General features: G+C 33.6%; 1 protein-coding gene and 1 long non-coding RNA gene across 3 annotated transcripts; both read left to right on the forward strand.

Moving 5' to 3' along the window:
* Positions 1–2,885: 2,885 nt before the first annotated feature.
* Positions 2,886–5,447, forward strand: LOC120123943. Its single transcript, XR_005516234.1, has 3 exons — positions 2,886–3,043; positions 4,979–4,984; positions 5,438–5,447. It is a non-coding gene; the product is annotated as an uncharacterized LOC120123943 (long non-coding RNA).
* Positions 5,448–12,244: 6,797 nt separating this feature from the next.
* Positions 12,245–15,074, forward strand: LOC120123939. 2 transcript variants are annotated; one of them, XM_039142718.1, is made up of 4 exons: positions 12,245–12,514; positions 13,681–14,248; positions 14,341–14,623; positions 14,807–15,074. In XM_039142718.1, the coding sequence occupies exons 2-4, from the start codon at positions 14,054–14,056 to the stop codon at positions 14,929–14,931; spliced, it is 603 nt and encodes a 200-aa protein (XP_038998649.1). In that variant the 5' UTR covers positions 12,245–12,514; positions 13,681–14,053; the 3' UTR covers positions 14,932–15,074. The 2 variants fall into 2 exon arrangements, with proteins under 2 accessions (XP_038998649.1, XP_038998648.1); XM_039142717.1 differs by lacking the exon at positions 12,245–12,514 and having other exon boundaries at positions 13,608–14,248.
* Positions 15,075–15,104: the final 30 nt, after the last annotated feature.

Genomic DNA, 15,104 nt, shown 5'->3' on the forward strand with positions numbered 1-15,104 from the left:
AATGATAATGGGATAATCACAATTAATACCTAGGCTTTAGGGTATTTACAAGATTAAGTCCTTAAGTTTCAACTATAAATACCCTAGCTCATTTAACTTTAAAACCATTCCAAAAATCATTTCTTTCTCCCAATACTAGAGAGCTTTCTTGTGAGTAGTGAGTGTTTTGTAAACACCTGTAAATTTTCTCTCTTAGTAAAAGATCTGCAGCAGTCCGGAGATGTAAGCACAATTGGCTGAACTCCGTTATCAATTTCGGGTATTATTTTTCCGCTTTTATTTCGTATTCTCACTAATCTGGTAATAAGGAAATTACTTGTACTTGGTTTATTTCCTAACAAGGGGCCTTTCATTTCTATACTTACAGTGTTCCATCATCTCTAGGAAACTTGAGGTGTTTGCAGACCTTGGATTCAAGTAGTTTTGGCTATGTACCGGATGTGATATGGAGGTTGGAACAGTTAAGACATCTCTATCTCTCATCTCCCATGGACGAATGGTGACAGATGATTGGATGTCAGTAACGATTGAAAAACTTCATTAACTAAAACTAAATATTTTTAAAGTTTAATAAAAGAATTTATACACTATTAAAGTTCAGTGTCTAAAACAATATTATTTTGTATATCAATAAACAATGCTGTTTTTCCATATCATTACAATAAAAAAATTCATTCATGACATCTTGTCTTAAAATTTCACAACCACTAATATTTTTAAAATTAAAATTAAAATAATTGAAAATCTAATTATATAAATAATATACATAAGCAAGTAAAAATAAAATAATACAACAGCAACTATAATAAAAATACTACAATATAATATACAAATGAAGTCGTAATAAGAGGGAGTGTCGATTTTTGAGCTCCGCCGTGAACCACCATGGAAGATGAGACGACGATTTACATAGAAGAAAAAGGGCCAGTCTCTAACTGACTTGGCACTTAAAATCTAAACAGTTAGCACAACAAAATAACCAACTAAGAAACCTCCCAACTTCCTTAACCGCTTTTAGTTGATCATTCAACCTTCAACAATATCTTCGTCCAAACAAAAAGCATTTTCGTAATTAGCCTTTTTCTCCCATACTTCCATTCGAGCAACAATGGCTGGGAACCACGGCAACACCACCATCGACGGCGGCGATAATCGAATCACTGTGCGAAATTCCTCTGCTGTTCCTGACGACGGTGAAGATTATTTTTCCTACCGACCTGCAGTTGGGTTTCGGTTCTACCCTACCGACGAAGAGTTGATTCACGATGGTTAACGGTGAACCTTTACCTCCTAATGGCAGCTTTCATGATGTTAATATCTACGAAAGCGATCCTAGCATACTCACTCGTAAGTCGATTAAACGATGATTACGCAAGTTAATATTTGTTTTCGATGATCTGATTCGTTTGATTGTTATAATATTCACAGAACGATACACAGATAGTGACGGAGCATGGTATTTTTTCTCGAAAACATTGAGGAAAAGAAAACTTGGGAATGGAGAGAGGCGGACCCGTGCGACGGAGAGCGGCAGTGGCTACTGGAAGGTGACGGAATCAAAGCAAGTCGTTCATCAGGTCGCCGGGATCATCGGCTACAGAATAGGACTTGTTTTTTTATCTACGCCAGCTTCCTAATGACCAAAGAACCGAGTGGAAAATGCATGAGTATACGGCTAAAGATAGCGGCGACACGCGGGTAAAATCTTTTTACTTACATATGAATAGCGATCATAAGTAGAGTACAAAAAGATTACGTATACATTTATCGATAACGATATTTTAACTTTGCGATGTAGCTTGATAAGTGGATATTATGTAAAATATATGTGTCGAGAACAAAGAAGGTCATTTACCGAATCATCAATGATAGAACCAGAGCAAAGACCATACTGTTAAAGGTTGCTGGAGCAGGTAAAGAGTCTGAGGATGAAGATCATTCCCGGCAAGCTGTTAATGGGCCATCTTCAACGGCGGATCCTTCTCTGCAATGGGATAACCGACCACCTTCGATGGCGGTGCATTCAACTAACCTTATGCCAACATATCCATCGTATCCTCCTCCGCCTCCTGCAAACCCTCCTCCGCCTTTCGCATTCTACCGACATCCAGCGCCTTTATCTTATCCCACACATCTATCGAATCCTTCGTTTACATATCCATCGCCTTTATTGTATCCCCCAGGTAACTTCATATATTTTATATATTTCGATATTACTTAATTATAGTAATGAAGTTTGTCACTGTTCCACTTTAAAACAGATCATTTTCGAGGTCTTTATCCACCGCCCCCTCCCCCGCCGCACTAAAACTGTTCGTTAGGAGATGGTTATGTTCAAAACTCTTTAGAAAGGGTTGGGATTATTGTTTTGCAAACAAAACCTTGGAACATCATAGCCATTGTATAGTTTGAACTGTTCGTAATTTTCAGCTTGTGGAATGCATTTGGGTATATTTCTATGGTTCGATTCTTTGTTTTGTTGGACCGTCAATTAGACTTGTTTAATGATTGAGTTCGTAGAATTTAACAGTGTTTTAGACCATAAAAAAGTGCTGAATACATATATTTCAATGAAAATTAAGAGCATGAACCGATTTATCTCTTTAGAATGCATTTGAGCACCAATAATTGCAGTAAGATGGTTAAATGTTCATATGGTTGGACTTTGTCTTACTCTTCGATTTGTTCGCGGTTTCTGCCGCTCCTCCTCTCAACTTTATTTTTTCCACGCGCCGCCGTATCAACCTCTTTAACCGGAATCATTCATCCAATTTATTTTCCTGTAAATTCCATTGCCTCTTTTCCCTTAAACTCGACATAAACAAAAAGGCTTCTTTAGAAAGGTTTATCAGAGCTCTTGGGGTTTTAGCTGTTTGCTTTTCAAGCTGAAGCGCAAAATGGGAGTATTAACAATGGAACTGGAGAAGGGAATAACCAGCAATACATGACGACGAATTCGCTTTATGTTGGGGATTTGGATTTGAGTGTGATCGAAACTCAGCTCTATGAGTATCTCTCACAAATGGTTCTATTAACGAAAACCGTTGGTCAATAATAAAAAATGTGTATCAAAGAATTTTTTCGAATTAAAGTATCATATTAATTAAAAAATAGGAAGAAGATGACTTTAATTTCTTTTATTTGAAAGTTGAGCTGGGGTACTTTTTGTATTTTTTTTAACGATCCCACATGTTAACATTCTTACGCTTGATCGTATAAAGAACTAAGCCACCCCTATGTATATATAGCACATCTCATTTCTTCCAAAACCCTAAGAAGAAAACATGGCAGAAAAAGCGAATTCATCTTCATTACGTTTAACAAAGACAACGTATTTCACTCATGTTCGAATTGTTTTTTCAATGGATAAATATGCGGAACTAAACATTAAGGAGATAGTTCGACTTCATGGAGTGTCAGTTTCAATAGTATCTAACAGAGATCTAAGGTTCATTTCGAGATTTTGGAAGTTTTTACATGGAGTTTTGGGTACACGATTGAACTTTAGCACGACTTTTCACCTACAGACCGATGATCAATCGGAGCGGACGATTCAGATTCTGGAAGATATGTTAAAAACATGTATGATTGATTTTCGTGGATCGTAGGAGAAGTATATGCCGCTCGCAGAATTTGCTTACAATAATAGTTATCAATCGAGTATCAAGATGGCACCCTAGGAAGCTTTATATGAAAGAAAATGTCGAACTCCATTAAATTGGTTTAAATTGAAAGATCGAGATTTAATGGGGCCAAACCTGATCAAAGAATTTGAAGAAAAAGTGAAGACCATTCAAGATAATCTTAAGATAGCTGCTGATTGATAGAAGTCCTACGCGAATTTGAAGATAAATGAAATTGAATTCCATGTAGGTGACAAAGTATTTCTCAAAGTATCGCCTTGAAAGAAGATTCTCCGTTTTGGACGCAAAGGAAAACTCAGTCCTAGATTCATTAGATCCTATGAGATCTTAAAAAGAGTTGGACCAGTGGCGTATCAGTTAGCTTTGCCACCAGAAATGGAAAAGATTCACAATGTTTTTCATGTATCAATGCTCAGAAGATATCGATCAGATCATTCACACATCATAGCACTAGAAGAAATAGAAGTTCAATCTGACCTGACTTATGAAGAAGAACCAGTGTAGATTTTAGCACATGAAGTCAAACGGCTAAGTGACAAGACGATTCCATTAGTTAAAGTTCTTTGGTGAAATCACAAAGTAGAAGAGGCGACATGGGAGTGTCAAGAGGATATGAGAAGACAATTTCTTTATCTCTTTGTACAGAGAAAATTCGAGGACGAATTTTCTTAAGGGGGAGAATTGTAATACCCCAAACATTGGGTCAGTGACTAAAATGTAAGGATTTAAAATTTGGTGGTTTAATTTAAATAAATTGAAAAGTTCAAGGACTGATTTTATAATTTGTGTCTAAGACTTATTATCAAAGATGGAGGAATGGAAGGGCAAAGAGGTCTTTTAGCATGAATTAATTTAAAATTCTTTTTAAAGATATTCAAGCATGTGGGAATTGAGATAGAGAAAAGAAAAGTCTGGAACTTGGTTCACTTCTCTTCTTCTTCCACCGTAACCTCTATTGCCAAGGTGGGTTCTTTTGAATGTTGGTTAATCCTTTCATTTTTGAGTTGGTTTTGAAGCCTTGAGTGTTCTAGAAGCTTAAGGAAGCTTTAAGATGAATATAAACTAAGAGATTAGTTAATTAAGGATGAATTAGTAAAATGGCTTTTTAAGGGATTTGATAAGATTGATTGCTATTTAGATTTCTAATGATATATTTGACTTGTCAATGGCCTAATTAAGGTGTCTGAAGTGTTAGAAAGGATTGAGAACATGTTGATTGAGGGGTATGATTTTAGCTTAAAGTATTCTATGGAGAATTTTGGGATGTTACAAGAGGATTAATGAATATAAGTTTTGTGGGATAATTATTAGTGAGTTTAAGAGCTTGAATAGAGTTAAGGGTAAGAGATTTAAGTGAGTTTTGAGTAAAATTCGAATGAAATAAGTGAAATCTGGGTAAATGTATCGGTACTGGAAGAAAAATACTGATACTATAAGGGTAAATTGAAGGAAAAATGTATGAATCGGATGAACAATATCGATACTGATTGAAGTAGTATCAATATTGATGTGTAGGTATCGATACCAAGGGTAAGGTATCAATACTGTAATTGAAATGAAATTATAGAATGCCAAGATGGTATCGATATTGAAGTGGGTATCGGTACCGTAGAAGACAAGTATCAGTACTGTAGGAGGGGTACCAATACTATTCAGTATGAATTTTAAATTAGGAGTTTTCATTCCGTTTATGTAAGTGCTAATAGGTTACCCGTTAACAGAAATTTGGTATTGATATTAGACATGCCTATATGTAGATTTGGATCGAAACCATATCAAAGGAATCAACATAGTACGAGATTGAGCAAAAGAAAAAGGATTCTGTTTAGGACTTACGTGAGGCAAATGTGAGTGCAAGTTATTTATTTTATAGTAGATATGAGGATGACTTGCGATAATTTAACCTCAAAGTTTTTGATCGAAAATAGTTTATTTATTTTATGCAATATTTTAATGTTTTACATAAATTGTATTTATGAATGCATTGTTATGATTTTTACTAGTATGTGAATATAAGATATGTGAATATGTTTTATATGAAAATATGTTAAATGAAAATGTTCTACGTAAAAATACATTGTGTGAATGCACTCTACGTGGATAAAACACACTTTGAATAACGAAAGGAAAAGTAATTACATGGTTAAAGCCCAAATTATATGTATGAGAATTTAAGGTATAGTTGACATGCCAAGAGTCGAGGGTTCTACGCGATCCTTTGAGACAAAGTCTACGTGGTCCTTCGGGACAATATTCTACGCGGTCCTTCGGGACATATCTATGTGGCACTTCGATGCATATTCTACGTGGCACTTCGGTGCAAATTATATGAGCAGTGGTGACTGCATTTAGTGCACAATCTCAATGTAATCAAATACCTTGAGTTCTCAATAATATGCGTTGAGATCTATAAACAAATTTATATGAATTGAACAATGTATAAGATTATAACTATGTGTTTGAAAGTACATGCCAACTAGAACTTTATGTATTAAAATACATATTATTCACCTTTCTTCTGATCTGACCTTTGGTAAGAAGAACTGACCTGTCTTGCTCCATATTGCTCTTTACTCTTCTCACTTCGATAACCTACGTGTGAAATAATCACACGCTAAGTCGATGGCTTAGTGAGGCAATAAACATAAAATATAACTATAGCTTGTAATCATGCATGAACAATTATTACTATCACTCATACCCTTATTCATGTAACAAATCCCTACAACACATATGCAATATATATCATTTCATATAAAAACATATACACACATATATTCATCACTCATCATTTCCATCATTAGCCTTATTTCATTATCAATATTATTATCGTTTATGTCACTTAATACATATCCTCTTATACCTAGCATTTTAACCAACATTTGCCTCATTTAATCATACAATCCACATATCATCATATAAATCATATAACACTATTCATATCACAAAAGCATACAAATCACATGTAATATATTTGTTATTTTTCTTATTAGCCCATGTACACATGTGAGAACTATAGATATATGAGTCTATAGAGGTTGTGCACTAATGTTGTCACCAAAGCTCGTATAAATGCACAGAAGTGCCACGTAGAATTGCACCGTAGTGCCACATAGAATTGCACCGTAGTGCCACGTAGAAATGCACCGAAGTACCATATAAGGTTGTCCCTAAGGACCACATATCATTCCTTAAGAATCATATACATATGCCAAGGATCAAGTATGTGTCTCAAAAGACCTCACACATGTTCCAAAGAATACATATATGTCCCGAAGGACCACATATCATTCCTTAAGAATCATATACATATGCCAAGGATCAAGTATGTGTCTCAAAAGACCTCACACATGTTCCAAAGAATACATATATGTCCCGAAGGACCACATATAATTCCTTAAGAATCATATACATATGCCAAGGATCAAGTATGTGTCTCAAAAGACTTCACACATGTTCCAAAGAATACATATATGTCCCCAAGGACCGCGTAAACTCTCGAATCTTGGCATGCCAACTATACCCTAGCTCTCATGACACTTAACATGGGCATCATCATTTATGTCATTTCACATTTTCACATCACGTAGTTCACTTTCACATAGCACGTATATTATGTCACATAAGTTGAATCACATATACGTATAAACACATAAATCACTTTCACATATCACGTAGCTCATATTCACTTTTCATAATATTTCACATTTCTTGTCACATTGCTTATATCTTATTTTTATGTCTTATCCTATATATATATATATATTCACATGTTCATATAATCCATCATTTCATCATCTAAATGTGTATTCATATAATTCATCTTCATATATATATATATATATATATATATATATATATATTTTCCTATACTTGTATTCACATCATTTATATTCTCCTTCTCATAACCTCATATGTCCTGATTAATAGCTTAAATCATATATGTATAAAATAACTTATCTCATATCATATAGCTTATACCTAATTCTATGCCATTTACCTAGATCATATCACACTCATAAACATATGTCACTTCTATTCTTTCATTTATATGCTAATCTAATCTATTTACCTAATTCAATTCATATAATACCTATAACTTTCTAATATGACTACGTAGATTTCCATCATACAACTCATATATCATAATTTTATTTAAGCATATGTATCTTTCCCATCTAACTCATCTTATATGTTCCTATTATCACTTATGTTCAAGTCTCATATCATCATATAGGTCAATATTATCTATCTTGTTTCAATTCTCATTCAATGATATAATTCTATTTTACTATTTCACATAAATGTTCATACCACTATTCACTTACCCAACTCACATTCTTATTGTTTATATAACCTTTACATTTGAGTACTTCATTCCCATCATTTCTTCTAAACTCGCTTTTTACCATATTCCCATATTATTACCTAATTTATCACATATAATGTATCACATAACTTCTCTTTTATATTCATATAATTTCATCATAACATAGCATATATTCACATCAACCATGAAATACATATACAATACATGTCAACACATACCATAACATATAACTCAGACACTCATAACAAACACATGTTCATGTTCATGCTTCATGCACAATACTATAGAAATTAGACTTGTCACAAGTCTTATTTCCCATTAAACATCATATATAAAATAATACGCACTCACCTTGGCCTCACTAAGTTCCAATCCATTTTATAATTTCCTCTTTTGCGGTCGAATCATAACTTGATAATCGCTCCGGGACTTGTTCATGCTCGATATCTATATAATCATACATTGATACATATTAGTATCCAATTGATATACACTAATCTATCATTTCTTAGACCAAAAGAAATCTATAATTCTTTTTCCCTTGAAGTGTATCGATGCATACTACAGTGCATCGATGCATTCTTTAACATGTGCATCGATGCATTCTTTAACATGTGCATCGATGCACTACCCATGCATCGATACACAAATTACCTTCGATGTTTTCATTTTAAAGGGATGCATCGATGCACTCCTTATGCATCAATGCACCATTTGCATTCGATGTTTCTTCTTTAAAGAGTGCATCGATGCACATTCAATGTGCATCGATACACCTTGCCCAAAATTTGCATTTTAAGCCCGAAAATCCATTTAATTCCACTCAAATTCTTCATATTTCATCCCCTTTCATATTCCTTACTTACATATACATATTTGCCCTCATTTCTACTCAATAATCACTTCTTTAACTTCCATATTCTATTCTCCTTAAGAAATTCAAGAATCATACCCAAATTTTAACATGTTACAAATCCAATTCTAATACTTCATACATGTTAATTAGATTGATGACAAGTCAAATTCACTCTAAAACCTCATTAAAGAACCCTCTTTCAAGATTTCACTTATTCCTCTCTTTTCTTTAATCCCCTCTATTCTCTTCATCTTATGTTTCAAGATAATTTAAGCTCTTCTTATGCTTAATTATCACCTAATAATCAAAACTCAACCTTAAATTTCAGCTAATAATCAACAAATAAAGAAACTCACCTTTGCCTAGCTTGGGCACGTTGGAGAAGAAGAAAGCAAGTGAAGAAGAAGAGAGTTTTCATCTTCTTCTCCCCCACGTGTTAATCTCCTAATAAAGGGGAGAAAATATATTTCCTTGTCAATTAACCATTTTACCCTTTACTTCATTTAATAATTACCAATAACTTTTATGATTTATTTCCAAATAAATCATTGAACTAATCCATGGTTCTACTCTAGTCACCAAAATCTGAAACTTTACAATTTGATCACTAACTCGGTATTGAGGATGTTACACAACGACTTAGCGTGTGATTGTTTCACACGTATGTTCTAAGAGACCAAGGGTTAAAGCTAGGAGATGACAACATACTCCTAAAGAAGATCATATCATAACAAATTTGAAATGTAGGTTTATTATTATTTTGTGATTTTATTGGCATGTGTTATAAAGCTTTAAATTGTTATGCTCTGATCGGTTTTGTAAGTACACTATTTTAAATTAATAAAATATATTAAGCATTTATTTTCATTGTGATTATAAAATTTTAATGTAAATGTTTGTATAAGATTCACCATTAAATACCAGTAAAAGTTTAAATTTTCCATAAGTTTTCAACAAGTCCAAGTTTTGAAAAGGCAACGTGATACCTCGGATTTGTATCCGGGTCGGATACGGGTAGAGGGTGTTACATTTTCCTTATGGGTTTCGTTTACCTCTTGTATCAATATTTGTTGATATAGTTGGTATGTTATCATTGTCTCATCAATGATGGTTGATCATTTGAGGGTTTTTTTTTCATTTTGAATAAATGATCACTAAATTTTGTATAATTTTGTTTATTTTATTAAGATAAGATTATCAAAAGTAATATATATTTTAAATGTTTTCAATTATTTGATAATAAATGTTAAGTTACCTTTAATGCATTTGTTGTTCAAACTTGTGACATTTAGATCTAGGAAAATTATATATTACAGGGTAAAGAACAAAAAATGGACCTCTGACTATCGGGTTTTGCTTTATTAAGTTATTTGAATATTAAAATTTACAAAATGGTCATTCGATTATAGAGTGTTATTTTCTTAAGTCTCTCGACTATTATAAGTTACAAAATGATCATCCGACTATTCATTATGTTCAAAACTCATCATTTTTCATTAAAAATTAGTTGATCTGTAAGTTGGGCGTTAACATAATGATTGAATATGATAATCATTTGAGTTTTTAGGATCAAATTTTATGATATCACAGTCAACAGGTTAACGTTCAACTTAGAATATCTTCAAATTTTTAACGGAAAAAGACAAGTTTGAAACATAATGAATAGTCAGGTTACCATTTAAAACTTTTAATAATCGAAGGACTCAACAAAACAACATCCTATAATCGAATGATCATTTTATAATTTTTAATAGTTAAAAACTTAATAAAATAATATCCTACAGTAGAAAGACCATTTATGTTCTCTACCCTATATTATAAGTGTCATTAATCCTTATATTATATACTATAAGTTATATAAGGTAGTAGAATTATATACGTACAATTATGTACTATAAGTTATTCCTTCAACGATTCTTCTGTTTGATTAAATTTTGCCTTATATTATTAGAATTTTAATTTTTTTAGATAAGCTGATTTCATTATATTTAGAGAGAATACAACAAAACAGTTACAGCAAACCGAGCACCATACAAAAACATAGGAGTTCACTCAGGTATACCCTAAGCTGTACAAAGGGAAAGATTTATCCTATCAGATCTATCTATATATTTACCTCTGGCCTTAATTCTAACAGTCTCTCTAATCGAGTCAAAAACAATAACCTCCATGCTCACGTTATTACCAAAGATTCTATCATTCATCTCAAGTCAAACCAAGTAAATTAGAGCATTCTAGACAATTTTTAGGATAAAGTTAATAAGAGACTTACCTTTTAATTTCTTAACGAGCCCACCGCAATTCAAAATTCCATCCTCCTACAGGTCTGTGCAAGCCACATGCATTCAAGACCCTTCTCCAAACCGTGCTCGAGAAACAGCACTAAAATAAAAGCTGATCTCTTGTCTCAGCAACACCGCTACAAAAAACACACGTCTCATTAACTACCATGCTAATACGAGTGAGCATATCCTTCGTGTTAAGCCACCCCAAAATGACCAACCAAACAATGATAGCATGTTTTGGCACATGGAAAGGAAACCAAACCAGCTTGTGCCAAGGAACCCTATCTCTCTTAACCCTTATATCCAACCAAATCCCTCGAGCATTCAAAGTATCCAAGCTAACAGAAGTAAGAAAAAGAGGACGAGCCACTTCACGCAAAGAAAACAACTTTTGTAAACACTAACTCATAGACCCCTTAGGAACCATATGCCAGAAGTCTTGACCCTTCAAAACATTAATAACATAATTTGATTTAAAATTTTAAACTAAAAGATTAAATACATAACATATACATAGTATAGGGACTAATGACCAAATTCAACCCTCCAAATCCTACCACACATACCGTTAAAAGCGCGCAAACAGTTAACCTTGGATGCGGGAAGGGGAAAAAAAAATATCTGCTTGACATCTAGGGATGTGTATGGTTGGTTTCGGTCAATATTCTATATCTTTTATCCGATCTGATTCGACTTAAAAAATATATATCTTTTATTTAATTCAAATCAGATCTAATTTTTTGAGATAAAATATGAATTCGAATTCGATCCGAAATAATAATAAAATATTATGTTTATTTAATAAAAAAATAATGATTTAATTAAAAAATAATATATAAAGATATTATTGTAATTATTCTTAAATATATAAAATAAAATTATATTTTTTTAATTATATATTTTTTTATTATAAACCCGAATCTGAACCATACATCAATTTTAAAAAACTCAATCCAAATCCAAAATATTTTAAAAACAACAGTCAAGTTCGGGTTCTAGCCTATTGACATTGGCTATCGCTCCTGATGACGTGGAACTTGTATGATTTAATCACGTGTAAAAGCGACGCCTTGCAGACCTTTATTGGCGCCCCTGAGAACAACTCAACTAACACCTCCTTTCTCTCTCTCTATTTTCATTCTATTTTCTCTGCTAATTCCAAGGAATAATTTCCATTTAAATTCTGAACGATCTTCACGTTTTTGTTATTCTCCGGTTTGAAAGCACATCAAAAAAAGGAAAAGAAACTTCAATGGAGCATAATCTCCGGCGGAATTTTCCTGCTCCGGCTTCGGATCCTTTGGCCTGTCTCAGTGAGTTGACTCAGACGAAATCGGGCTCACCCGCCTCTGGTGTAACCATTGAGAGCTTCCGAGATCCCATTGCAAATGCAACACCGGTAATTTACTTATTTTTCCTTTTTTTTCACCCTTTTCTTTGAATTATAGCTTTGCTTGTGTTGTTCTTCGTCTATGACTTTCAATGTTTAGTTTTTGTTGATATCATAATTTGACTGCTGAAAATTTTGTTTATGTTCTTTATTTTTTTGAAAATTGGTGGCTTGATTTGCAGTTATTAGGGAACAATTGAGAGAAAAATGAGATCCTTTCATTTTAGACGATGATGCTGATTTTAGGATTGCGTGATAACAATGTTTCTATTTTTATTTGTTTTCCATTTTCGTTTTGCAGTTATTCATGTTTCGTTGTTAAAAACGAATACTACAATTAGTATTTTCTTATTTTGCAAATTTTCTGTTGTTAATCTACAGATCTTTGTATGAGAATCTCAGTTTTTATATAGCTTGATAAATTGATACGATTTAGTTTTTTGGAGTAGAGAAATGGAAATTCACAGTAAAATCATTACTTATTTCTTTATTTAACGCGATGTAAGTGCTGTTTGTTTGAATCAATTGTTTAACGGGGCATTGTTGTTCTAAATATGTGACACTATGGCTTTAGATATTGCATTATTAAACATACTCTTAAACGACAACCGTAAAACATCATAATTTTTTATTTCTCATTCGCTCGTTTGTACTTGCTTGATTTGTTTGTGGGGAAGCAACTGCTTAAATGTTTGGAAGTTTTTTTTGGTTTCCTGTATTAATGAAAAATGAGATATAATTTCAACGAATTGCCGGCAAAAGTAACCACCGCAAGCTCAAAACAGGGGTTCCCTATCAATGTCTCTGATTTCTAGCACACAAAATAGAGCTGGAGAGAACATAGCACCGTTCATTCCTTCTACATGCACGTTCGAAATCTGATGATATGGTACTCGAGGTGGTTGAGCTTGCTAATTTGAATTTCATTTTTCTTTTTCCCCCCTCTGAAAAACAATTGAATTTCTAAAAAATTAATAGAGGATGCAGGTTTTAACTTAAATTTCTCACTTTATATAAATGGAATTGGCTGCATCATTGTTCAAGACTGTTCGTTGCTGGATTTTGATACTAGTATGCTATCTGTTCTTTTATGTTTTAGAGCTTTATTAAAGTGAAAATCTTAAGTTTATTTTAGAAATTTTCTGTTTTGCAAGTGTGTCCTCTTTTCTTAACAGGTTTAGCACGAATAAAATGGTGGATTGAGACCAAAGGTTGGATGAATGATCTGGAATAGTCCACATTCTTGTTTAAAATGCTATATGAATCTTGAAGATACACTGAGGTGTAATGCTAGATTTGTGAGAAAATAACTTATGTCATTCTTTATGCCCAAGGCTAAGCATTTGGATAGAAAAGTGCATTAACTAAGACCCTTAATGGAAGAAGATAGTTTTGAGTTGGATTAATTGGTTCTTTTATTTTTTACTTGAGTAGTTATCTCATACTAGTTTCTTCCGCTTTTTAGTTCTATGGGTCATTGTGCTATTATGGAGATCTACTGTTTGGCCTTCAGTTATTTGAAATCACTATGGATTGGATGGTAAGTTTATGAATGTCCTCTATTGGGGAAAACTCTTCTTTCTTTATCAGTTAGTCTTGTGTAAATGGTTGAACACCCCTCCCCAATTATATGGTGATTTATTTTCCTCTTTATGGTTATACCTCTCTTATGATTGTGTGTGCCGCATGTGGGAGCCATGTCCAACTCAATTGCGTGCCAAAGTACATAATTCTTCTCATCAGGTCAGAGACTTGCTCTTATTTTCATCTTCACCTTGTGGTTTCACCTTAATTATTTGCCTGCCTTCAATAAGTTATCTTGATTCTCTTTTCAGTTTGGCTACTACCAGAAGAGCGATGACCCGTTGTTGGACAGCACTGCTGATTCTAGTGATAACCGGGAAAGTCTGTTACATCATGTTACGCCTGCTGGCTCAAGAGAAACTGTGGTTGCCGATGGTGGAACGAACTCGGGAAGTAACACGTCCTTAGATGGCTGCACCAGTGGTAAATTTAGCCTCAATCTGCAAGCAAACTTCCTCTTCCTATTGCCTTCATTCATTTCTGTTATGAGTTTCCCCGTTCCATGCCTACCGGTTATGCATCGCACTTTCCCAGGTACATGCATCATCTCCGTAGAGATTTATGTAAACAGAAATGTTTTCTTCTCCTCGTATGCTTATGATGTAAATACTTGTTTGAATGTGCCTTTTTGTGGAGAGATTTTATATTTTTTCTCGAATCAAACGTGGAATGGTGGCTGTACCTTTTCATTTAACCGAAGTATTTGGTCTTTAATAGAGGTTTGGGATCAGAATTTTGTTGATGAAGACCGAAGAGAAAAGACCGGTGTCTCTTGGGCGAAGCTCTTGAAGACAACAGCAATGTATGATGCTTCAACCAATGATACATATATTTGGGCGTGAGTGAAATCCGGCAAGTTCTCACCCGGTGCTCTTTTGTGGAAGAATGCAATTCAAATGGGTGGTTTTGCAGTTAGAAGATTTGGTATAGATAGATGCATAGATAGAATTCTTTTCTTCTTTTTGTCCTCTATCATTAGATCCGAGCCGTGAGCTATTCTGTACCGATTAGATTA

The sequence above is a fragment of the Hibiscus syriacus genome, unplaced genomic scaffold (genome assembly GCF_006381635.1).
Source record: "Hibiscus syriacus cultivar Baekdansim isolate YM2019G1 unplaced genomic scaffold, ASM638163v2 tig00110406_pilon, whole genome shotgun sequence".
Taxonomy (NCBI): Eukaryota; Viridiplantae; Streptophyta; class Magnoliopsida; order Malvales; family Malvaceae; genus Hibiscus; species Hibiscus syriacus.